Genomic DNA, 26,494 nt, shown 5'->3' with positions numbered 1-26,494 from the left:
TACGTAATCTGTACACATAATACATTCCTCTCTATATAAATATGTCCCTGCATACAATGAAAGGAAGAAAATCAAAGACAGAGATTAAAAAAGAACATAAGGAAATCTTAAGAGAGAAAAACAAGAGAAATCGGGAGTAGAAAGGGAAACAGAATCAAAAGAAGGTAATATTGGGTTATCAAAAACGTTCTCTCGTTCTTTTTAATTTTTCAAAACAAAGATTAATTTACAAGCCAATGTCGTTTTGCCAAACTTTTCTCATTATTTATTCTTTACAATAGTTTGATTTCGTTCAATGATTTCATTTCTTACAGTATCTTTAGTTTCTTTAAAATTTTATTTCTTTTCACATACTGATTATCTAGTGGAGTAATTAATTGGTACCAAATAATTATGAAGAGAATGTGTAAATTTAACTAATGAAGACTGCTATGAACTGAACCCCAGAGTTTAGGTTCAAACGATTATAGGGTAAGGGACGTCTTATCGTGACTTGAGCTCCTCCACAATAAATATTTCATATGCAGAGAACTGCAAAGTTGGAAAAATATTTAGCTTCATTTAAATATTACACAATGCATTATTTATTATATTACTTCATTTTACTAAATTATCTGAGAGAATGGTATTTTCCGTTATTACGGCTGAAAATTGTTATAGTTAGAAAACCTCAATATTACTGAGAATTTTCTCACGTGTGTTTTTTTTTTTTATGCTAACCTTTCTAAAGAATCATAATGCCTAGTCTAAGCTTATCAGGTGAAGGATGGAGTATCAATGTTTACTCTTACGAGGATCGCATGGAGTTCTATATTGTAGTAGGAAATCAAGGAGCTGCTGCAATATTTTATGCTTAAAGTGTTGAGACCTACACTTATAGATTAGATTAGGATATGACTTTAGTATTGTATAATTATGTGATGCCAGGATGTAAAATATAAGTTAAAGTGATGTAATATATAGTAGAAGGTAGGACCCATGTAAAATAATTTTCGTATGTACCTGATTTGATATTATGTATAAAGTAAGGGTTTTATAATTCTCATGTTGAAGGAGAATTGAAATCTCTTGTTGTAGAGATAAAAAGCATGTGGGACCCATGTGTTAGAAAAAATTATATGTAGGACACATGTCAGCACGAAAATCGAAGGGTGGGTAGGAAAATTGTAATTCTCATGTTAAATGAGAATTATAAAACCCATAAAGTAATATTGATAGATGTTTATATAGTCTTTTTTTTCTTATCATCAATATTAAAATTTAATAAATCAATCTATATTAATTAATAACATTAATACATCTCCATTTTATATCTTACTGTTTATACATAAAGAGAAACATAAATTTAAAGAAATCATGTAATATTACTTGGGATAGGATATTGTGACACCCAAGTTATGTGACACCCATATGACACCCAGTTAATCTCACCGTTAGATCGCTTATGTTGATCCAACGGTTATATTTATTTTCATCTTTGTATGGTCATGATTTTTCAAATTTAATATTTTATATTTATTTCTACCTTTGTATGGTTATGATTTCCCGTAATGCTTTCCATAATATTAAGGGATGTTTCACCCGTCACGACAGCCAATTTCTTTTTTTTTTTTTAACATTTCGACAGCCAATTTCTAGCCTGCAGGACATTATCCTTGTAACCCAGCGCAGCTCTCATCATGCTCTCCGAGTTACACACGAAGTCGTTAAAGATCATGTCATTTCTAGCAAAGCCAAAGGAACCAAGTAGTGATGCCGAAACGAAGCTTCCAATGGGGATCTCTATTCCAGCAATTAGTAGCTTCCACATTCCTCAAGAACCAATCGTGGATATTCAGCTCCAAGAACTCCTCCTAATGGTTGCTATCTATAAGCAGCCTCCAAACCCCTAGGGAAACTTTACAATCTCTGATGGCGTGAATAGTTGTCTCACTAGCATGGTGACATCTCGGACAAAGCTCATTATCAGCCAATCTGCAATGGAATATCCTCGAATTTGTCATTAGCTTCTCCCCCATCGCTAGCCAAAGGAAACGTCTCCAAATAGTCATCCAAGGAAATGAACCATTGGTATCCTCGTAGCTACTTAGAACCTTATAGGCCATTCTTAACTGAAAAAAAAATCCCATATGAGGATTTGCTCCAAATAACACGGTCAGGAACGTCCAACGGAAGAGGGGGATCATGTTCATGAAGCTTTGTGGGTTAAATTTTCAAATAATAAGAGTGTATCATGTCAGTGGCGGACCTGTTTGGTCGCCCATGTCCGCACTTGCGCCGACATGAATCCATGGAATTTTTTTTTTTTAAACATAATAGTAAAGCATGATTTGATTAGATTAGGCTTTACTTAGATATATAATGAGAAATAGAATGTAAATAAATGGAATACGGTAAGATGAAATGAGATGTCATATATTTTATTGGATATTTTATGATGCTATATAATAAATCAAATTGATTAAAAAAAAAAGTGTTGGAAATAATTTTTTATGTTAAGTTAAAAAAAATTTCTTTTCTTATTTATGTTTTTTGTTTTTTATTTTTTATTTTTTAATACATTTAAATTTTTCTTTAAAAAAAAATTTCGGAGGTACTGCCTCCGAACCCGGTCATTAAATGTGCGGACATAAATAATATTTTCTGAGCCTGCCACTGTATCATGTGATAATTAAAATGACTTCATAAACACTGTCTCCATGTACATTGTTTATTTTCAATCCCAATTGAAAGCTCCTGAATAAAAGAGAAAATAAAAAGGATAACTTCACTTGAACAGCACAGCAAAATTCATTGCTATCCTTCCTAGATCAAATTAACCCCGTTTATCAATCAAGCATACAGGCGAAAGAAAAAAAAATAAAAAAATTGAAGGGAACAACCATTCAGATAGCACATTAAAATAACAACCAATATATTTACCAAAAAAAAAATAAATAACAACCAATAACAAAACACAGCGATAAATAAATCACTGAAAATCTGATGGCGCATTTCATCACAAGAACATAATAACAACGCTCAAGTTTGCATTGAAGGCTAAGGTTAGTCACTATTAAAATCTGGCTTGAAGAAATTCATTCCTCGTCACTATCGTAAACCACTGCCATTCGCCGTTTGACTGTTGTTGTTTTCCTAGATGGAGAGTCCTCATCTGATTCAAATCCCTTCCTTTTGACACTGCCTCTAAACTGCTTACTCTTTTGCTTTGGTTCCTGCAATTAGACATTCAAACAGCATTGAAACAACAGCAATTAATCCAGTTATGGTTCATTAATTTATAATTTTGATAAACGACAACAAATAGGGCGCAATTAGCCCAATAGATATGTACAATTCTCAGAGTTTGGGGGTTCGAGAGCTAACCCTATAAGTTCAACCCCTAAAAAACCCTAAAAAAAGAGGATACCCAATATATTGACTCAATTAAATGGTGAACTAATCCAAGCCAGTATTTTCCTTCCAATGTTCTGAATATATTGACGAAAGCATATATAAGGATTCAAATCACTGTTGAAGAATCTCAGGCTCCCAAACACAAGGTCCCCAACCTCTTCAAGCAGCATTTTCAAAGTTTAATCAAGACAATGTACCATTATTCCTTTTGGCAGCCTAAGGAGACTGCAGACCATAACGTAGAAAATTTGCCCACAAAAGATATACACGTAATAAGCAGTAAGCCATCCTCCCCAGTCCCAAAACAATGTACGAGCATAGAGAAGACAGAAATAAAGAAAATAGCCCATTAAACAGAAATTCAAATAGTCTCGCAGTCATGAACCCATAAACAGTAACACAGGATGGCAACAGTGATAAATGAGGAAAAACTAGAAAAGCTACCAAATTATGTCAACCAATTTATATGTTAATCACATATAAACCCTTATACACTATTAACAGTCATGACATATTAGAAGCAATATGAAACTAAAAAATCTCTATGGTCAAATTTAAAGCAAACAATTTTTTTAATAAAGTAATAATACCTCCTCTTCCTCCTCCTCCTCATCTGATGAATCATTAACTTGTGCCTCTTCTTCATAATGTTCTTCTTCTTCCTCACCCTCGTACTCTGGCTCAGTATCTTCCCTTTTATGTGAAAGAGGCCTCTCATCTTCCTCCCCATCAGTTTCATACTCAGATTCCTCTCTATCATCATCTGAGTAATCCATTGGGTGCTGGGAAGATTTGGCAGGCGGCAAGGGAGATTTTCGAGGGATATCTTTGGGTCCCTGTGACTACGATTCAAAAAAGAACATTCACTGGTGGTAAAGGCAAAACACAGAAATGTAAGATTACAGAAGACTGAGTAATAATACCTTTTTAGCATTCATAATTCGTTTCTCAGCCCGAGCTTCCAGTTCCAAATCTTCCTCAAAGTGGCGTTGAGAACGACGAGAATCATAATAATCTGTTTCATCATCCTTCGGGGAGGGAAGGGAGGACATGTATAGAGCAATGGAATCAAATACAAATAAAAGACTACAATGTCATTAAAGTGAGAGGAAACAATATCTGGAAACTGTACCTCATCCAAAGCATCCTCCAAAAATCCAGGAGAAAGTTGACGCCTCCTCTCCACAGTGTGAGGATATTTCCGGTTCACCTTTTCACGTTTACGGTTAAGAAGTACATTAGCCCTGATTGTTTGACTTTCAGCCTGCAAAAACCAATAGGAAACTGGATAATGGTTATTCAGGAGACATAATATAGGCAAGTAAAAACTTGATCCAATTAATTATACCTTCTCTTTTTCCTCTTTTGCTCTCTCAGGATCAATGTCAGTAATACAATTTTTAACCTTATAAACCTTCTTATGCCTCGAGTCAACTAGAGCAGTCAGCAGCCGATGAGAATTCGATGTCAAGGAAGATGGCATAAACCTCATTTTTCTTAATAACCTTCCTTGAGATTGGAGGATTCCCTATAAGCATTTACATACGGTCCATTGAAGGGTAAGCAATCAAAAACTCATAAAGAAAACATACGGAAATATCAGAATTCACCTTCCCATGTCTGAGGAAAAGATGCGCTTGATCATGCTGTGCATCTTGCACTGACATGTCAAGAACTTCATTCCCAATTAATAACTGCAAGCTGCCATCAGACCACCTCACAAAGCGAGCATTGCTTTCATACTGAAACAACAGAAAAGTATTGTTACTTATTTTTATCAAAATTATAAATAAAAAATACTTCAGCTTCATCATGAATGATATTTTTTAATAGAGAATACATGCGATACTTCAATTGAAATTTTCCAGCATTAAAGGCTGAAGGTACAGTTAACAAAAAATAAGAACACATGCATCCATTTTGCATACATTCTGACATAAATCTGAGTAATGCAAGAGATTAATATTCACAGTCATAAGATATAGTTTCTGCACCATCTCAACATTAACAACACTTAATTCATGCTCAGGCAATTTGTGAATTCATCTTTTATAAACTAGTTAAAATTCGACTCTGCACACGCATAAGAAAACTGAAATGGCCATATTCTGTACCCATAATATTGAACCAATTCAATCTATGGTTCAAACATTACTTAAGAACCGAAAACATTCAAAGAACATAGAGCATCTTATTCCTACTTTGTATTACCAACTGTCACAGTTGAATATCACCGAAGCATTATGAAACGAGGCCCGTACAAGACTTGTTGCTAACTATCAAATAAACCTTGGTCATTTTAATTTAACCTACTCATTTGGTAGCACATACCATAAACTTCCTTAAATTTCATTTATCAATATCAAATTGAAGTCCAAATTTCATCCACCAAATCCTCACAATACCATAAACTTCCTTAAGTCTCAACCCACTAAAAAAAACCTTTTCCATCCATCTGCAGCAAAATTACATATACGATACTAGCAATAAAGGTCAGAATTTAAGCCATACAAACAAAAGAAAGTGTAAATTCCAAAATCATCAGAGAGCATTCACCTGAACTCAATATCTTAAATGCATCATAGTGCCAACTGCCAAGCTTAATATTAAAAACCAGTTTTCATAAAATACCTTAAAGTGTAAAGCTAGTAGAAAGGAATATCAGGACAAAAACGAAGGGAAATATAAGGTATTCACAAGCATATCAGCATGTTTTCCATCTCCTATCCATGACAAACTTGAACATTGTAGCTTGCAAAACAAACCATACTAGTATACAATTGCTTACAGATGTTGTGCCATCAGGATTTGTGATGGTCCTCCAGCGCACAATATTGTTCTCCAAGCGTATGCGTTTCCTAGCTCCAGTTTCATCAGTCACAAAGGTATCCTCTTCCACGTATGTTTTAGGATCAAATGGTTTTGGGTCAACACCCATAATATTAGAAACTTTAATCATGTTCATCTGTCCCAAAAAAAGTGAGGAGCTGAGCACTGAAATTCAACATTTCTTACCAGAATGCACATCATCATAAAAAATTCATTTCATTATGCAGATATGATCCCCTAAAGTGAAACCGCATATTAAACTGTATCTGCCGTGACCATGTTGTCATAATCTTAGATTGTATATGTAAAATGCCAACTCAATCCAAAACTTAAGATGTTAGGGGAAGGTAACATTAATGATTTTATATTACATTTCTCTAACACGCTTCCTCACGAAAATGTCCTAAAGATACGGTCTTGTTATCATATAAAAATTCAGACATTCACTTAGGCACCCTACATATGCCAAGTAAATAATAAAGACATAACATAAACTAAGCAAAAGAAGAATAGTATTCAAGTGCCTTTTCAGCCACTGTAAGTTAAAAGATAAGTTCATTAAAAACACAGGCATCCCACCCAAATAACAAACAAAGTTACAAACATATAAATTACAGGCAGACCTTTTCTGGAAGAGCTGGAGGTGGTCGCAGTGGAACCTCTAACTCCAACGGTGGCCCAAGTGGTTTCTCTTTAGGTTTCATCTCAAAATGTTCTTCCTCTGACTCATACTGATGATCTTCATCAGCAAGTACATCCTCTGCTCTCAGGTTTTTTTCATAGCTCCCTTCCTCTTCCACAGGATATCTCTAAGGCAGGAAATTACTTAATACCATTAATTCTTAAAATTTGGACAAATGAAATATATTGGTAATATTGGCATCTGGCACTCACATTTGAATCTTGCTCAATGTCATGCTGAACTGCATACTCCACCTCCTCCTCTTCTTCATCATCAAAATCACCAAATACATCACGAATTTCAGGAACAGAATGCAAATCAGGAATCTGATCCTTGTCATCTCTGGGTGATCCACTACCAAAAAAATGAAAATTCTCAGTCACTAAATCTTACCGCGACAGTTGTAATCATTTTTACATACCAATTCTTACATTAGGTTATCAATAATTTTCTCTATTTTATCAAGTATTTAGGTAATTTTTTACAAACAGACCAACACGACAATGCAAAAGAGGATATGCACGGACAACCCATACCAGAAAACAGACATAGACACATATTTCAATTCCTTGGTTAAATCAAATGAGTTACAGAACCCGGATATTTTAGCCTTTCCTGTGAATATGCTGGCATCTCCAATAACTAGCAAATGTAGCATCAGTAATCAATAGAAATTACTTAACCCAGAAGATGAAGCAGAAGAAAGGTATATATCATGAATTCCTCAAGAATAGAACATCCCCCCACCCACCCAAAAAATAAACAAATAAATAAACAATGCTGTGGCGACGGGGACAGATCGAAGGTTCCCTATCAAGTCTCAAACCTCTAAAGGAAAAGAACTTCTAGCTATCAGGTAGTATGCAGTATCCTTAAAAGAACGAAAGAATAGCCTGTTGAATCCCTATCCCAAATATATTTTCTCTCTTTACCCTTCAAATCTTAACTATCAGAGAAAACGGAATTCAATTTCAATATCTAGGTACTGAGCTTGTGAAATTTCACTTGTATGAACATATTTCTGCTGTATAGGAAAAGGGAGCTTCTACTGGAAATAGTTTCAATTGTTTTCAATTGTCAGGTACTGAACTTGTGAAGCTTCCACTGTTATGAACACAACTCCACAGAACAGGAAAAGGAACCTCCATCGTTTGATAAAGGTTATACAATAATACAAATAAAGCTAAGAAACAATTGATTCAAAGGCAATTTTGAACATACTCTTTCAGCGTGCTGGCATGTATGCATTATGTGTAGACAGATAGACACCCTACGTGTGTACAGAAGGCTTCTAAAAGGAACTTGTCAATATTTGATGGACTGAAATGTGTAAATCAGATTAACCAAAAAGACAGTATTCTAAGAAGACAAAATAAATAACCAACAAATTTTTGGACGATGCTAAATGTTGCACAAACTCTAAGATGTGATAAACTCATACAAGAGGGTAAGAAGGACTGCTTTAGCAACAGAAATCAGCAAGAACTTACTTAACCATAAACAATAGAGTGAGTGTGAGTGATAGAGAGAGAACAAAACCATTGACAATAATGTAAAGCCATCAAAACTATACAACTTAGAGACTTGATAAGTAAGAACAACAGATAAATGCTCTACAGTAACCACACGTAAGATACCTTGAACTTCTAGCTTCGTCAACTTCCTCATCATCACTGATGGGGTAATGGTTCTCGTTCTCCTCTGATCTCTCTACTACACTCTCGACCACGACCCTGTGTTTGCTTGTCACTACTCTCGGGCTGTAGTGGTCTTTAGCACCACTATCCGTGTCTATTAACTCACTTTCTTCTCTTTGATCACCAACTTCCACCTCTTGGGAACTTGGATCTGTCTCCCCTTCACTTTCACCAGGATCAGGATCTCCATCAAGCAAATCACCTTCACTGTCTACTTCTACCTCTCCATGAATCTCTACTTCACCTTCCCCTTCAGGCTCAACCCCACCCTCTCTTTCATCCTAACAAAAAAATAAAAAATTAAAGCAATTATTCATGTAATGTGCAATGACTTCAACATACTCATATTTACACAGTTTATGGAAAACAAATGACACAGAAAGCAAACAACTATATTACTATATGTTAGAGAATAATATAAACCATTAAAAAGACCATCACCTAACACCTTAAGATTTTGGGTTAAATTGATTTTTTACATGGTATCAGAACTTCAGTGATCATAAAGTCACGAGTTCGATACTTTAAGTCCAAAGAGCTCTTGCGTAGGTATATTATAGAACAATATAAACCATTAAAAAGACTCTCACCTAACAGGTTGAATTGATTCTTTACACTATAGAATATAGTTCACAAAAGCAATAACAGACGTACATACAATACAGTTATGTCAAGCTATCTTAGAAGAACGTGTGGCACTTGAATAAATGTAGAATTTGCAATGAGAGAGGTTTGCAGCCCTAAGCTAGAAAATCAGGGGGGAACCAAAGGCAAGGGTTTAAGATGAGATATAAGGAAATTGGAATGTTACAGAAGCGTAATAGGGTCGGGGATTGGATTCGACTTCATCTTCCTCTTCCGATTGATCACCGAAGAGGTTCTGCATCATCTGGTGCCGCTTCTCTTCTCCCATCTTCTCCCACGATTTCTTCACTCGCAACGTTCAACTCTGCGTCTCTTATTTCACGTCTTTCTTTTTTCTTTCTTTCTTTCTTTCTTTGATTTTACTCACCCCACCCACTTTTCATGACATTTAACAAAAAATTAAAATTAAAAATAAAAATACGTCATTATAAAAAGTAGATAAATATAATTTTTTGTTGACAAAATTTGAAATAGCTTTTTCTCGTTGTCAAAATTAACTTCTTGCGGAGTGTATTACATTGAGATTTCAAAAGATTTTAATAAATTAATTTTTGACAAAAAAATTCATTGGTATTCAATTAAAATTTTAATGGATTGAAAAAAGTAACGTGTTATTCGATCAGGATTTTAAAAGATCATTTTAGAGTCCGTTCAAATCCGTTGGTATTCAATTCAGATTTTATACAATGAAAAAATAATATTGTGGTATTCAAAAATCTAACGATTTTAATGAATTTTCTATTGGAGTGGATTTCGTGAAACTTTTTAGAAAGAAATGTAAATAGGATGTCTCTCTTACAATCTCACTCTAACCCTAGGATTTCCTGAGATTTCTCTATTTCAGTGTTTTCTTATTCCTTTGGTAGGTTGACCCGCTCGAAATCGGGTTCCGCCATGGAAGCTTCGTCAAAACTCAAAAAAGACATATTTTTTAGCGATTTTCATCTCAAAACAACCCAGAAACAACAAACAAATGAGATTTTAATATAATCTATCTCAAAAATAACATAATTTAAAGCCATTTATGAAAAAATTTGAAAAATTTAAAAAGTGATTTTTCAATCTGTGGGTCACAATTTTTCTTGGCACAAAAAAGGTGTGATTTTTATATTAAAAAAATTAAAACAGTGGGAAAATAATAGGGGAACTAAAGCCCTCAAACCAATTTTCGTTTTACATCAATGAAACAATATCAATTTAAAGAAGTATTGAAACTTTCATAATATGAACCCTTATTTCGTAATAATACATTCGTGAACGAAATTTCTTCAATATAGAAAATGATTTCAAACAATTTTTGTGTCAATAGATAACTAAAAACTTATTTTTCAAAAATCCCAAAGCAATTTAAGGTTTCCATGTATCGATTGAAAAAAAATTGAGAAATTTTCTGAACTTTCATGTAAAAAACCTAAAAATTCAAATTCAGAATTTTCTTAGAATATTCAAATAAAATATGCATATGATATATGGTTATAAAACTCTCATAACATATAACAAAAATCTCAAAGTTTTCAAGATCAATTGCAAAAAATTCCAAACGAAAATTTATCATGAACTTTAGGTTTTTTAAAAAAAATTGGTTTTATAATCATATATGCATAGCTTTGATACCAAATTAAGAATATAATTTTCAACTCATGGGTCAAACCCAAGAGCAGGAACGAGAAAATGTTAATGCTTAGTATAACTTTAGATATGTGAAAAGTTGTTGTTTAGTAATTTTAAATGTTTGTTAAAAATTATATTATGTTTTATTGATTTTTTTTTTTGTAAGCTACTGATTAATATTTAATTTGCAATGAATGATAACCGTTGATTGATGGAAATCAACGGTTAAGATATGATTGTAAAAGGTTGTAAACAAAAATAGGTTGTAAGTATAACTTTTCCCTTTTTTATTTACTCTTGTAATTTTGAATGTTTGTTAAAAATTTATATGATTTTTTAAAATCTTATGAATCGACAATGTCATTTCAAATCTTATAAATTCTATTAAAATCCTTTAAAATTCAATCTTATGAAATATTGATGTAAAAAAAGACTTTTAAAAAAGTCTTTAATGTCTCTCCAATTCTAAATAATCTTTTAAAATCTTAATCCAATACCTTTTAAGGTTTTTTGTATGTATGTTTCACTTTTTTTCTTTTTCAATTAAAGTTGTCAACATAAATAATTTTAAAATAAATAGCACGTAAATATAAAATTTTAATTTGATAAAAATATAATTTTAAATTTGAAAAAAAACATGGTGAAATATTGTTTAAAAACATTGTTATGTTGGCAAAGTTTGAGGTAATTAATCCATAGATAAATGGTCTTTACAACTCGGGCTTCATGTTTATTATAATTATTAAGTATTTTGGATATTATATGTGTACTTTTACTTTTAAGAATAATTAAACAAAATTAATTATAAAAATAAAATTGAAAAAATATATAATTAATTTGAGTCCAATATAAAATTATAGAATACAAAATAAAAAAATTTAAAACTGTAAAAAAAAAACATGTAAAATTATTTTAAAAAATTACATTTGTTATTTAAAAAAATAATTCACTGGAAGTATAAGTTGCACTTTGAAATATTATTTTAATTTAACTACATATATCATGTACTTTTGTAGTTGTTTGATTAAAAAAAATGATATTTGTCTTTAAAATAATGTTAAATAATGAAATATCGGTTTTACCAATAAACAAACAAAAAAATAATGAAAATATAGTTTTTGGCTCATCTTGATTACTTATAAAATGTTAAATAATTTTTAGGTACCAATACGGTTACTAAGGCCGGCAAAACAAGTTCGAATCGGCAAACCGCCCCATCCTACCCCGCCAGCCAAATATGGCTGGATGAGACTTTAAGCATACCAACCATGTAACCCGTCTCGCTTTTGTGCGGGTCAAAATGGGTTAAAGGTCCATTAACCCCCTCTCTTTTGAGGGTTAACCCTTTGTATTTGTTTCTCTTAATTCTCAAATCAGATCTCAAATATTTAACGTTGCTTCTCCTTCTTCCAAATTAGCTTGGCAGCTACTTGCTCGAACTCACGCAAATTACTGAGCTTTAGGTAGGTGGTTTGTAGTGATAGGACAACTCGGATCGTCTTCCAAAGAACTTCAAATGAATGTCAAGACTGCCTTCTTGAACAGGTTCTTAAAGGAGGAGATGTATATAACATAGTCTGAAGGTTTTGCATCTAAAGGTCAAGAGCATATGGTATGCAAATTTCAAAGGTTAATATATGAGTTAAAACAAGCATCACTTTTATTTAAATAAAATATAATTTATTTGTAATACCTGGCTAAACGTCATAAGTCATAACAGTAAGCCAACTAAATAAAATCGTCATCAATGTAAACCCCAAACGACAACTAATAACGCCCATCTTTAAAATAAAATAAAAAATAAATGGACTGACTTTATGCTATAGAAACTTCGAATAAATGTCTTATTATACTGTTATTTATTTCAAAGAGTTGCTATCTCTTTGAATAATCATGACGTTGCTACCATGTCACCTATAGATTACAAAATTTGTACGTATACTTTCTCAAAGTCAACATCTAGAGGTAGCAAAGCAATTGGCTCATGTAAAACATTTATCACATGGTTTATTGGCATTCCATATACTTGCATAACAAACAATCAGTATATACTTGGATAACAAACAATCAGTATATACTAGGATAACAAACAATCAGTTTAAGACCAAAGACACGGCCCACCATATCTAGCAGCGTCTGCATACTTAACATTAAGATTCCACCAAGTTTTTTTAATTTGGACCCTTTTTGGGGCATGAATGAGTTTTTAAATACTCAAATTCCTCACACTAGATAAATCCAATAGTTTTAAGAATGAATTTTAAAAATTTAAGTAAACCACAATTTTGACGGTATAGTAATTTGAAATCACCATTAATATTAACAATATATTTATCTCAAATTAATTGGGAATATAGGTGATTTGAAATTAATAGAAATAAATTAAAGAAAATAAAAAATATTACTGTATTGCTTTTATATTTTAAAAATAAACTATGAAAAATAAATTATTTTTTTTCAAAACAGTCAGATAAAAAAGAAGTACTTAAATAATTTTTTATTTTTTAATTCCTACTTTTTCAAAAGCAAAATTATTTTCAAACAAGCTTTATTCTCTCCACTTTAAATTATGCCACTTTTTCCCAGAAAATAAATAAAAAACTATGCCACTTATTTCTCGGCTTTTTCACCCTTTTGCCCCTCATTAATTATTTAATAACTATTTTGTCCCTTATTCAAAACTATCTACCAATCTGTTCCTCTTTAATCGACTAAATCAAAAATTTAATCGATTAAATGATCAAAATAGACAAAAATCGTTGACTTGAAGATTTAGTCGATTAAATCTTCCTATTTAATCGACTAAATCTCCCATACATAAGGTTGTTCTTATGATAAAGAGGAAGATTTAATCGATTAAGTTGAAGATTTAATCGATTAAATCTTCATTTGACCATTTAATCGATTAAATTTTTGATTTAATCGATTAAATATGGGCAGATTGGTAGATAGTTTGCAATAAGGGGCAAAATGGTTATTAAATAATTAATGAGGGGCAAAAAGGTGAAAAAACCCTTGTTTCTCCCATGGATTCATAACTTTAATAAGTTTTTTGATTAGTTTATATTTTTATAAAAAATAAAAATAAAAATTATGCCACTTGTTTCTCCCATGGATTCATAACTTTAATAAGTGTTTTGATTAGTTTATATTTTTATAAAAAAAAATTAAAATGTTGTTGAGATTTTTTCTCACTAATGTATAGTTTGGGATATGTTATTCAATTTACCTCTTTTTATGCCTACTTTTGCCTATTATTTTCTAACACCGTTAGATTAGAATCTCAATTGGAGAGAGAAATAGTAAAGATAGTTGAGATTATGATCTAATAATTTCGGAGAGTGGTAAGAAAAGATAGACAGAAAAAATAGTTAATAACATATCCCGTATAATTTTATGTGAAAATTAAACAAAACATGTGTAACATCCCGAGCGCTGACGAGGGCGGGGAGTAATCGCCGGTGCAAAGAAGCACGGACGTGGAACGGCTCCTGACAGACTTCCAGCGGGGGTTATATGCATGAATGAATCGAATCAACACCCGAAAGAGAGAGATTTCAAAGGCTGTGCAAGTATAAGACTGCACAGTTTGGGATAACTTATAAGAATTAATTGGTACTACCTATACTAACAAGATGCATCTGCTTTTCGGTAGCCCGGATCGGAAGAACTCTACAGTTAAGCGTGCTTGACTTGGAGCAATTCTGGGATGGGTGACCTCCTGGGAAGTTTTCTCGGGAAGTTTCCGAGTGAGGAAAAAGCACACTGAAAAATCTCGTGTTAGTATGTGGGGCTAGTCATTGATTCTTGAAGCGGACGAGCGTTACAACATGCACCGCTAATGAAGCATTGATGAAAAATATAACCGTATTACTTCCAAGTTGCGACAAAAGGGAAAGGTGTCATAGACGGGGAAAATTTCCAGTGATCCAGGATCACCAATAATTGGGTGGTCTTTTTTTCAAAATAGAAAAAAGTAGATTCATTTTAATCTCTTCTTTTTTCATAATCCATTTTCAAACCCTTCCCTTTTTTATTTTTAGAAGGGAGCATGGTGCTCTCGTAGCACCAAAAAAGCTCTCACCTTAAACGAAAGAGAAAAAAGTTATTGGATGAGTGTGATTTGATTTACTTAATTATAAAGGTTACTTGTCTTGTGCATATGGTAGTTGAAAATATAGTTTTAGAACTGTGTTTTTATGATTTTTTTTTATCAAAATTTCAAGTGCTTTTATTTTTTTTACGATTTTTTACAATAAAAAATTGATTTATTTCTCCTTTTTGTTTTTAGGTAAAATCTCGATTTTAATTAACTTGGTCTTGTGAGCATAATTTATTAGATGAAATATCGAATCCAGCCTATGGAAGTGAGTAGTGTTATTGCTTACCACTAGGCTACTCTCAATTATTGATCAAAATGCACTTTATAATATATTTATCATATGATTTAATATAAATTTAATTAAATCGGTTGAATTAGTGACTGAACTGAGTTTAAAAACACTGCAAAAAAATTATGTAGGTCCATTTTTTTTCTTTCTCTCCTTTTTATATGATTTCATTTTGATCTTATACACTTTTATAAGAAACGTAGACCCATAAATCTTTTAAACATCATTTTAATAATAAGATCTTCTTAACAAGGTCTAATAAAAAATAGCTTAACCCGTTAAAAGAAAAAGGCATTGGGCTTTTCTGCCCAGCAGCTTAAAGAAAAAATAATTGTGCCGTCATCATACCACGTGTCTCATTTCAATTCGATGTCCTATTTACTCTCAACAACTCTTCACATGCCATCTTTCCTCTTGGGCTGTCCGTCTATAGCTAAGACACATCTTTAGCGAGAGAAGTGAGAACGGTCCAGCCTCGGATCCGAACCAATTAGCTAAGGTCCTCCGAAGCTTACCTTCGGGCCGAGCCTGAGCTTTGTTCCTCTGTTCGTTGAAAATTTCGCACTATTTCGATCACTTTATCTGTGTGAGCTGAGAGACACCTATTTTTTCATTTCCACCGCTTCGAACCCTAACGCTTGGCTTCTCAACACTCTCGCTGGATCAGTTTTGAGCTTCAATGGAGGCTTCTCAATGTCACTGTGAGTTCATGGACTATGTTTCTATCTCTATAAACCCTAGTGTTCTCGTTTGTTCAGGGAAAAAGAAACTAAAAAGCAAATCTATGCTTCGGTCTTTGGTGTTTCGTCTTGGGCGTGATTTTGGAAGCTCGTTTTGTCGTTTTGTGTCGTTTTGTCAATTTGAATGCGGATTGTGAGCTCGAATTGTGCTGTTTTCCGATCTTTTGCGTTTCGGTGATAACTTTGAGATTTTTTTTTTAGTGATTTTCGGTTTTGGGGTGAGCACACATGCTGGGAAAGTAGGGAAAAAGGAGTGGTAATTGAGTTGTGTTTGTTTTGCCTCCTCCCATTTCTTTAAGAAGTGAGCAAATTTCAGCTTAGGTGAATTGTGCATATTTTGATTTTAGATTTTCGTTTTTGGTTGTGGTTTTCATCTTCCCCGTCTGCTAGTATTTGCTTCAATATCTTCTTCCTAGTTTTGGGTTGCTGCTGTATTAGGAAGTGAGAGTATGAATTCTTGGCATACCAATATGAAATTAGTGTCATGTACGTCTACCTTCCCGTAGTAGTCTATGGAAAATGAAGGGGGAGGGTTTCTTGTACTGACAATTTGAGTCGTGTAAGTGATTTATGTAAGTAGATTATACTCGGTTAATTTTGGGTTTGGTATTAAAAATGGGTTACTTCAAGTTATATCCATGTGGATGCCAGATGAATATGGAACTGCAAGGCATGAACAGAGGTGATGGGTTTTTGCGGTGAACCTCTTTTTATAGTTGTTGTTGAAGTATATGTGTACACACAGAACTCAAAGGGAAAAATTTGATACCGTGGATGTTTTGGAGTTTTGGATAAGTTTGCTCTTTGGGATGTTTACTGGTTATGATTTTGCAATTAATTGGAGTTTGCTTTTATTTTTTAAGAATTACTGCCAGTTGCCGTAAATGTGATGCAATTGTCAAATGTCTCGAGGATGATAAATTATAGGATTAGTTTTAAACAAAGGGTTACAAGTATTTCATAGCGCAGATGATAATATTGAATGCCATTACTAGAACAACACCCATTTGTAAAATAGAAAAGATGAAGCTGTGTATAGGCAATGCAAAATAGAAGCTTTGCAGTTCTTCCCATTTTTGCAGGACTCTGGTTTTTTCCAACGCAAAAATGTGTAGGAAACATGTTTGAGGTTTTGCATGTCTATTTCATAATTGTGTTTCTTTCTTTCTTAAGATTCATTGGTATGACTGATTAGGAAATTGTCACAACCTGTTTAAATATTTCCATTTTGATTCCTTGTGTCAGTCGTGTGCACCAATCCTTCAATTGGATATAAACTTTGAAGGGGGAGTATTAGCTATATATACATATATATTAGCTGTATATGTATATATAGCTAATAGGGAGGCCAACATATTTCATTATTTTGTTCATTTATTTATTTATTTTTGAGTGGTGTTGAGACTTGTTTCATGATGAAAGAATACTTTTTGTAAGTAGATACTATCAGAGAAGGATAATTTCTTTTGAACCTTTAGTACTTTTTTGATGCTGAGCTAGGATGGCAGTACTAGTATAGGTAAGGAAGAACATCCTGTACCTGTGATTATGTGAATATATAAAAAGTATTTGAAACCAAAAATTATGGTTTATGCACATAAGCTGTGATTCAACCTTGTGACACAGGTAATACTTCTGGTTATAGAACTCAGAAATGCAATCCTTTTTTCATTAATTATTTTTTCTCCATATTTTTCTTTATTTAAGAAGGAACCCCGAGAACCTTAATTTTGGATATATAACCTGATGAGCCTCTGTGCTTCGGCTTACACTTTCCAGTCATGTGTTTTAGATCAATCAGTAATGTTCCAAAATTTCTTTTGATTGCATTATAAGCATGTTCTAAACTGGCCTGCAAGGAAAAAAGCTTTATGGCTGCTTTTAACTTTGCAATTTCATTTGGCAACACCATGATTATCATATTGCATCATGAAAACTTGTGTTGTTTTATGTGTGTGAATTGTTTGCATTTCACTGTTGTGCCCTGGTGATTGAGTATGGCATATTGCTTGAGACATCAGTTATTGTTATCCTTTCATATCTTTCAACAACTCTTCTATCAGCTAATATTTTGTTTCTTTATTAAATTCCAGGAGTAAATGATAGTTGCTCAGAGGTGTGTTTTTGGACAGCATAATATTTGGAGAAACTTTTTGTTGATCTTTCTGGATTCAGTAGGCCTTCTTATAAATAGTTATCTGCTGGAAAATTTGGGCTGGGTTATCTATGCCTGGAAACGAAGTAGGAGACAGGGTGCATAATTTTTTTGGTCAAGAGAACTTGTCCCAGGGTCAGTATCATTCACAGGCAGTTGACGGGAACTGGCCAGGGCTAAGCAATAATTTATGGGCTAGTAGCCAGAGACCAACTGGTGCACCTTTTATTTCCAATTTGAAGAATTTTAATCCACAGCAATCCGGTAGAAGTTTTATATATATGTTTGAATTTTTTCTTAATCATTTATCAATGATAATATATTCGCTTGCACAATTACACTTTTGTACCCCTACGGGTTTAACATAAGTTATAATTGCGATTTTGACGTTTATGTGGTTTTTTTCCTTTTTTGGTTACTAATCATACTTCCTTTTACTTGTACAAAGATTCTGAGCAGGGTCACACTAGTGCTCCACATTTGCGACATGGTTTGAACCTGGCACAATCAAATCTGAGGCCTGACTCTGGGAGAAATCAATCCCCAAACCATCCTACTGCTGTTAATGGCTATATGCAGGGGCATCAGGTTTTCCAGTCTAGGCAAAACGAAGCAAACATTTTGGGAGTGGATACAGAAGCTGATATGCAGGGCGTATCAAGTCTATCAAGAGGAGTATCAGTGCTAGATTCACAACAAGGGGCTGGTCTTGAACTCTACAAGAAAAACTTGAGTAGGACTGATGCTGCTGAGTCTCCTGTCAATTATGATTTTTTTGGAGGTCAACAGCCAACAAGTGGTCGTTATTCAGGCCTGCATCAATCTTTTCCCAGACAGCAGTCAGGGATGAATGACATGCATCTTTTACAACAGCAAGTGATACTCAACCAGATGCAAGAAATTCAAAGGCAGCAACAATTTCATCATCTAGAAGCTAGGCAACAGAGTTCTATGACTCCAGCTTCCTCCATTTCGAAACAGACAGTTGCGAGCCATTCTGCATCTCTCATCAATGGTATTCCCATCAATGAGGCATCTAACCTTCTCTGGCAGCCTGAAGTTATGGCAACTAATGCTAATTGGCTCCAGCGTGGTGGATCTCCAGTTGTGCAAGGTTCCTCTAATGGACTTGTATTATCTCCTGAACAACTGCGCCTGATGGGTTTGGTTCCTAATCAGGGAGATCAGTCTCTTTATGGGCTTCCAATTTCTGGCTCAAGAGGTACAACTAACCTGTATTCTCATGTTCAAGGAGATAAGCCTGCAGTGTCTCAGGTTTCTAACCAACACCAGTATTCTCATGTTCAAGTTGACAAGACAGCACTGCCACATATATCAGCCAGTGGTAATTCATTTCCAGCTCATCAGTATGCTAGTGTTTCAGATCAGACTAATGCAAATGATGGAACTTCAGTTTCAAGACAGGATACTCAAGGAAAAAGTTTGTTTGGTTCTATTGCTCAAGGTATAAGTAGTGGACTAAATATGGAGAACTTGCAGCAAGTGAATTCTGAACAAAGAAATGTACCGTTTGAAGATTTTCATGGGAGGCAGGACTTAGCTGGATCTTCTGAGACTTCTCAGGACAAAGTGGTAATGCAGGTTCCTCCTTCACAGAATGTGGCTACCTTAGATCCAACAGAAGAGAAGATTTTATTTGGTTCAGATGACAGCCTTTGGGATGGGTTTGGTAGGAATACGGGTTTCAATATGCTGGATGATACAGATAGTATTAGTGGATTTCCATCTGTCCAGAGTGGGAGTTGGAGTGCACTTATGCAGTCTGCTGTAGCTGAAACTTCTAGTAGTGAAATGGGTATACAGGAAGAATGGAGTGGTCTAAGTTTCCGGAATACTGAACGTTCATCTGGAAATGAGCGGCCTCAAACCATTCATAGCAGCAAACAGCAATCAGTCTGGGCTGACAATAACTTGCAGTCAGCACCCAATATAAATTCAAGACCTTTTCTTCGGTCAAATGATCTTAGCAGGCCCAATACCACTGTAAACTATTCTGGTCTTCCCGGATTTCATCAATCAGGTGCTGATACAGTACAGGAACAGCATGACAGGCTACAAACTGATTCTTCTCAAAGATCAATTCCACAGTTTTTAGAACGAGGCAAATGGTTAGATTGCAGCCCTCAGCAAAAACCAATTGCAGAAGGGAGTCATATTTATGGAAATGCTGTTAACTCCTCAGGTTTAGAAATAAATGAAAAGGTTATTTCAGGTTCTTGGACCCATCAACATGCGCTACCATCCCCTAATAGCAGTGGTGAGCCATTCAATAGATCTAATGGATGGAATCCTATCAAATCAGCCCTGCCTGATAACAATTCTACTTTGAGAACCCGTGAAAATGAAAATGTGTTGCAGCGCCATCGTGATAGAGCTATGCAAGAGGATATGGGCCAGGTCCCTGCTATGTGGGAACCTGATTCTGATACTAATTCATCTGTTGGGTTGGAACATGTAAAGTCTGCAGGTAATGTGCCGGTTTGTGCGGAAGATTCTGGTATGAATGGTATTGCCGCCATACCAAATTCAGGTGCTACATGGGTCAGCCGGCAAACCAACCAGCAGCTCCCTAATGTTGATGTGTGGAGACATGCAGATTCGATGGGGGGATACAGAAGAAATGAAGATCCAGGAAAGTATAGGCATCATATGGAGAAGAACCCTTTAGTTTTGGAGTCATTAAAAAACAAAAAGTCAGAAGGTGAGGCACATGATGTGGAAAACTCGAACAAAAAGGATAAATCAGCTGATGGTCTTGGCTCTAATCATTCCCATCAAAGAGCTGGTGGTTTGAGAGAAAATCCTAGTTTTGATGGAAGTGATTTGTGTAGTCCAAAGTTATCTGCTCAGGGAAATCGAAGACCTCCTGTAACTCGTAAATTTCAGTATCACCCAATGGGGGATGTTGGTGTTGACGTAGAATCTTATGGAAACAAACATGTCATAAATTCACAGCCTGTGCCCCACCAACCCTTTGGAGGACTAAAAGGTCAGGACCAAAGCTATCCTGGGCAGTCAAAATATGGTTATTCTGATGGGAATTATACTGAAATGGAGAAGGTAATTTTAAGACTTTACCCTTATTATGCAAGTATCACTCTATTGATTGCACAGATTTTTCTCTACTTGAGAATCAAAATTTGTTAAAATTCTTTAAAATTTGACAGAGGTATGCACCTGCTTTTCAGGATGACTCAAAATTTTTGGATGATAATGCTTCAAAAAGCATACTGCCTGGTGGTCATATACAGAAAACATTGACTCCATTTGATAGAAGTGTTGGTAACTATGCCTTAAACAAGACTTCTTCACCCAGGTACTTGAACATCGAAAATATTCTTCTTGCTTTTCTTTTGAGCTCATGAATTTTGTGTGTCATGATTTGGTAGTTCCTTCTAAATTATTATTTGCTCAAACATTTTTAATGGGAAGTAACCATGACATGTGCTTGTTTTACTTTTTCATTAGTTAATTTCTGGTCTAATTGGTGCTGTAATCTTGTTTACTGGTTTCTTTTTATTTCCTTTTCCTACTACTCCACTCTTCCATGTCATCATACATGGCGACCTTAGCTCAACTGTTTACATTGATTTGTTAAAATTATTGTAGTCAAAATATTCTTGAGCTTCTTCATAAAGTGGATCAGTCAAGGGAGCATGGCATTGCAACAAATACAAGCACTTCTAACCGCCATTTATCTTCCAGGGTGCTGGATACTGAATCATCTGATGGGTCTTCTGTACAACCTCAACGAAGTCAAAGTTCTTCATCTCAAGGCTTTGGTTTACAATTGGCTCCTCCTACTCAAAGGCTTCCTATGGCATCTTCTCATGCTACACCACAAGTTGCATCTGAGACAGCAGATAAGGGTCATACTTGGTTGGCTGTTACTCAGACTTTTCCTTCTCGAGAGTCGTCTAATGAGCTTAGGAATAACATTTCTGGTTCCTCAGGACAAATTTTTGATAAAGCCTTGCAGTACAGTGTGCTGGGAAATGTTCCACAGGCTTTCACATCTGGCTTTCCTTTCTCCCGGATCCATACTCAAAATCAGAATGTGGTTAATCTTGGTGGACAAGTAGCTAATGCTCAATGTGATAATGCAACTTTTGTTGATCGGACAGCTTCCATGAATCAGATAGATGAATATTGTGAAAGAGCTCAAACTAGTAAGTCTGAATTGGCATCTGCTCAGGAAATGTCCCAACTCAGTGGTATAGACCAAATCCGTCCTGTAGATCCTGCCATGCAAATTTCGGCATTGGAGGCTGGCACAGCTCCTCATCCTTCTGTTACATTTAATGCATCTCTACATGGCGCCCCTTCTAAAGTTTTACACAATGTTTGGACAAGTGTTTCTAGCAAGCAACATCCCAATGCTTTGAAGATTCCATCACGTCCCCAACCAATTAATGTTTGTGAAACTACAACAGGACCACAGAAGCCTGGTATTGACAATTCAGAGCAAGATGTTAATGACCTTTCTGGGCAGCGGGTATTGCCTGAGAGTGTTGATGCTGCTGAAGAGACTGCGAGTGCATCACATGTGAAGGAACATGTTGCGAAATATATGCCTGATACATCTCAATCTAGCCCAGCTGCTACCTCTAGAGATATTGAAGATTTTGGCCGGTCGTTAAGACCAAACACTCTTTTGCACCAGAATTTCTCCATGCTAAATCAAGTCCAGTCCACAAAAAATATGGAGATTGATCCTAGTGATCAAGATGTCAAGAGATTCAAAATTTCAGATAATGTGGTGGGCAGACAGCAGGCGGATTCCAACCGTGGACAACTGTCATACGGATACAATAGAATGATCAAAGATGTGTCAGGAAATAATTCTTCAGTGCCACCATCAGATCCGAATATACTAAGCTTTCCAACAAAGCCAGGTGAGGGACGAGACACTAATGCATCTTCTCAGGAGGTGGTTGGATATAGCCAGAAAAATGCTCTTGATGTCATTAATAGTAACAAAGCAACTTCTGGTAGAAGTGAACATTCTGTGATAAATCCTCAGATGGCTCCATCATGGTTTGAGCAATATGGAACTTTTAAAAATGGTAAAATGTTGCCAATGTATGATATACGGACAATGACTCCTCCAAAAATTATGGACCAGCCTTTCATTGTAAGGAACCAATCTGGTAGTTTGCATCTTGGTAATGCAATGGAGCAAGTTAATAGTCTCAATGATGCTGGTCAGCTTGGTAATTCTAGGCAAAGTTCAATGCCTACTTCAGTTGCAAGTGAGCATTTGCCTTCTCAGTTATTGCCTCCTGCTGCTGTTGAACCTGATTTGCTTAATATGAGATCAATGAAGCGTAAAAGTGCCACATCTGAACTCATGCCATGGCATAAAGAACTGAGACAAGGTTCTGAAAGGCTTCAAGATATCAGGTGGTTGACAAAATTATGTGATTTAGCATATGCTTGGTTTAGATTAATTTTTACACAAAAAACAACTTTTTAGTCAAAAGTTCTTTTTGACAATTTTGATTATAAGTTTTCTTAACACAAAATAAGCTAATCTAAACATTTACTGCATTTACAATTTGCTGTTGCTATTGCTGATGACTTGAAGTAGGAAAAGATCTTGTTGCTTTCTCCAGTTGATACTATGTGTTTTCAATTGCCTTTAAGTAGTTTATGCCTTGCACATTTGCTACGTGAATATATTTTGGTCTTGTTTTGTGTTCATTAATTTGTTATGGCTTTTTTTCTTCTAAGAAGATTGTGGTTTCTGATTATTTGGCAGTGTGGCAGAATTGGACTGGGCCCAAGCTGCAAATAGATTGATTGAGAAGGTTTGTTCATAATCAATTCAGTCTATGCAACTGAATCTCTACATTCATTTGTTAATGAGTGAGTTCACGTTGCTCCATATACAATTTTAGGTTGAGGACGATGCTGAGCTAGTCGAAGAATCACCAACAATGAAGTCAAAAAGAAGACTTGTCTTGACTACACAGCTTATGCAGCAACTACTCAATTCTCCTTCAGCAGCAGTTCTCTCTGCAGATGTCAAGTTGCATCATGAAAGTGTGGTCTACTCTGTTGCTAGATTAGTGTTAGGAGATGCATGTAGTTCAGTCTCATGTTCTGGAAGTGACACACTCATACCCCCTGGCAGCAAAAACCTGTAAGATTTTTTTTTCTTTTTTTCTTTTTTTCTTTTGAAGTGAGTATATAATGGTTGTGAACAGGTCATTGGATGCTATCAAGTGGGCGCTATCTTATTGTGAGATGTGAGAAAAACTGATCTTGACCATTTAATTTAACATGAATGGTCATGATTAGAAGTTATTTGAAAGTCAAATGACCACTTAAAAGAGTCAAATGACTTTTTATGTTTTAATCTTGATCTTACATGCACAATCCAATGGTTAGGATTTGTTCATCTCACTCTCACGATAAACTACTTTTCTTACTTGATGCGTGCTTCATACAATATTCTGAATTTTTTTGTTGATATATTCTGTAGCCTGCCCGATAATCTTAATGCATCCAAGAAAGTTGATCAGTACATTTTCAAAGTGGAAGACTTTGTTGGTAGAGCAAGAAAACTGGAAAATGATATATTGAGGTACTATCAAAGTGTTCAGTTTGATACTTTCAATGTATAATTTTATTTTTTCAATCAATGGCAAATAGTATGGCTGCTCTATATAAGTTACAAATTTCATATGCAGGCTCATCTGTGTGTATGAATGCAAAAGAACAGATGCTTTGATATTATGTCTAGAAGTGTTGAAGGGTTTTTATAAGATTTGTTGCCTTTTCCCGTTCTTTCTTTTTTGTGGTTATAAAAAATAAAATTTCACAGAAAAATTGATTTGGAAGACGAAGTTGAAATATGGAGCTGTTATCTTTGACTGGTTTACGTTCTTTTTGCTTCTTAGAATGGGGCTCAATTGCTCATGAGATAGAGATACAGACTGTGCTGGCATAAGTGGTAAGAGGTGTCTTTAAAATGGAAGTAGTTTTGTGTTTTTACTTGTATCTCTTCTCAAGCAAGATGGATGATTAAAAAGAAGAGAAGTGAAGTTAGATCAACGTGTTGATAAAGATAACTCGTACCCTTTGTTGTAAGGGAAGAGAATATAATGGTGCTTATCTGACAGATGATGAAAATTTTTGGAGTACTGTGCCTATACCTTTTTATTGGTTTGCCTTTAACAATTTGATTTTACATGGTAATGATGGTATTTGCAATATCCCATAGCGCTTATATACCGGGATATGGAAATATTGGCCTTGTGTTTTCCTCTTTATTTGGGTTGCCTTCTACTCTGCTACTGTCTTTAGGTTTTTGTTTCAACCCACCGCTTTCATTTGTCTTTTACATGAAAGCTACAATTTTTGTTGTACTCTCGTTTCTTATATTTTTCAACTTTATGAAGCAGATTGGATAGCAGAGCTTCAGTTTTGGACTTAAGATTGGAGTGTCAAGATTTAGAAAGATTTTCTGTGATCAATCGATTTGCCAAGTTCCATGGACGGGGGCAAAATGATGGGGCGGAGACTTCGTCATCTTCTGATGCAACTGCAAATGCTCAGAAATCACAGCCCCAGAGATATGTTACTGCTGTTCCAATGCCTAGAAATCTCCCAGACAGGGTACAATGTCTTTCACTTTGATAATTTATTAATTCATTTTTCCATCTTTCTTGGTCAGTTGTCTCCACAACTTCCCGTTTCTGGTTCTTTTCTTTCAACTTATATTATTGCACTTCATCGCCATAGAACCATACAACTGGCAATGTAGGAGAAGAATGGTACTAGATTGCCTTCTCAACCAATGGAGGCTGTTAGATCTTTGCAATCTATATATGTATGTATGTCTAGATCTTTGCAATCTAGTTATCTTTTACTTTTGGTTTTCAGGTTCCAAGCCTTTTGTATATAGTAAGATAATATATGCAGTCTACTTAGTTTTAACCATACCATTGGCTCGGTTTGAATTTAGCATAAGTTAGTTCTTTCCACTTCTACTTCCCCCTTCCCCCCATTTAATAAAGCATGAGCTGTTTAGTGTTTACTGAATCATTTCCTGTATTCGTATCTAGTAAGATAATGTATGCATCTTCCTAGTTTTAACAATGCCATTTGGCTTGGTTGTCTGGTTAATTAGCAGAAGTTTAGTGTTTACTGAATCATTTTTATTTTCTCAATTTCAAATCATTTTCCTGTATTTGTATATTGTAAGATAATGTGTGTAGCATAAGCTCTGCTTCACTCAATCATTTATGTATTTATTCTTTAAATTTCAAATTTCCTGTATTTCCCCGTGTAGTCCCTGCCCGTGGGCTTTTTAAGCCCTC

At 34.8% G+C, this 26,494-nt stretch overlaps 2 protein-coding genes across 4 annotated transcripts; one reads left to right on the top strand and one right to left on the bottom strand.

The window, feature by feature from the left end:
- Positions 1–2,947: 2,947 nt before the first annotated feature.
- Positions 2,948–9,530, bottom strand: LOC133292270 (protein LEO1 homolog). Of its 2 annotated transcripts, none has more exons than XM_061490666.1 (11): positions 9,416–9,530; positions 8,545–8,885; positions 7,120–7,261; positions 6,849–7,034; positions 6,185–6,361; positions 5,007–5,138; positions 4,745–4,924; positions 4,529–4,660; positions 4,320–4,424; positions 3,987–4,238; positions 2,948–3,215 (listed from the first exon to the last, which is right to left on the bottom strand). In XM_061490666.1, the coding sequence occupies exons 1-11, from the start codon at positions 9,515–9,517 to the stop codon at positions 3,078–3,080; spliced, it is 1,887 nt and encodes a 628-aa protein (XP_061346650.1). In that variant the 5' UTR covers positions 9,518–9,530; the 3' UTR covers positions 2,948–3,077. The 2 variants fall into 2 exon arrangements, with proteins under 2 accessions (XP_061346650.1, XP_061346651.1); XM_061490667.1 differs by having other exon boundaries at positions 3,987–4,232.
- Positions 9,531–15,846: 6,316 nt separating this feature from the next.
- LOC133292225 (uncharacterized) lies at positions 15,847–26,322 on the top strand. Of its 2 annotated transcripts, none has more exons than XM_061490616.1 (9): positions 15,847–15,952; positions 18,085–18,410; positions 18,595–21,227; positions 21,356–21,483; positions 21,873–23,570; positions 23,929–23,977; positions 24,068–24,312; positions 24,655–24,756; positions 25,577–26,322. In XM_061490616.1, the coding sequence occupies exons 2-9, from the start codon at positions 18,218–18,220 to the stop codon at positions 25,809–25,811; spliced, it is 5,283 nt and encodes a 1,760-aa protein (XP_061346600.1). In that variant the 5' UTR covers positions 15,847–15,952; positions 18,085–18,217; the 3' UTR covers positions 25,812–26,322. The 2 variants fall into 2 exon arrangements, with proteins under 2 accessions (XP_061346600.1, XP_061346599.1); XM_061490615.1 differs by having other exon boundaries at positions 21,777–23,570.
- The last annotated feature ends 172 nt before the right edge of the window (positions 26,323–26,494 follow it).

The sequence above is a fragment of the Gastrolobium bilobum genome, unplaced genomic scaffold (genome assembly GCF_033153095.1).
Source record: "Gastrolobium bilobum isolate Gb01-03AN ecotype WA unplaced genomic scaffold, APGP_CSIRO_Gbil_v1 utg2182, whole genome shotgun sequence".
Taxonomy (NCBI): domain Eukaryota; kingdom Viridiplantae; phylum Streptophyta; class Magnoliopsida; order Fabales; family Fabaceae; genus Gastrolobium; species Gastrolobium bilobum.
This window is presented reverse-complemented; position numbering and strand designations above follow the sequence as displayed.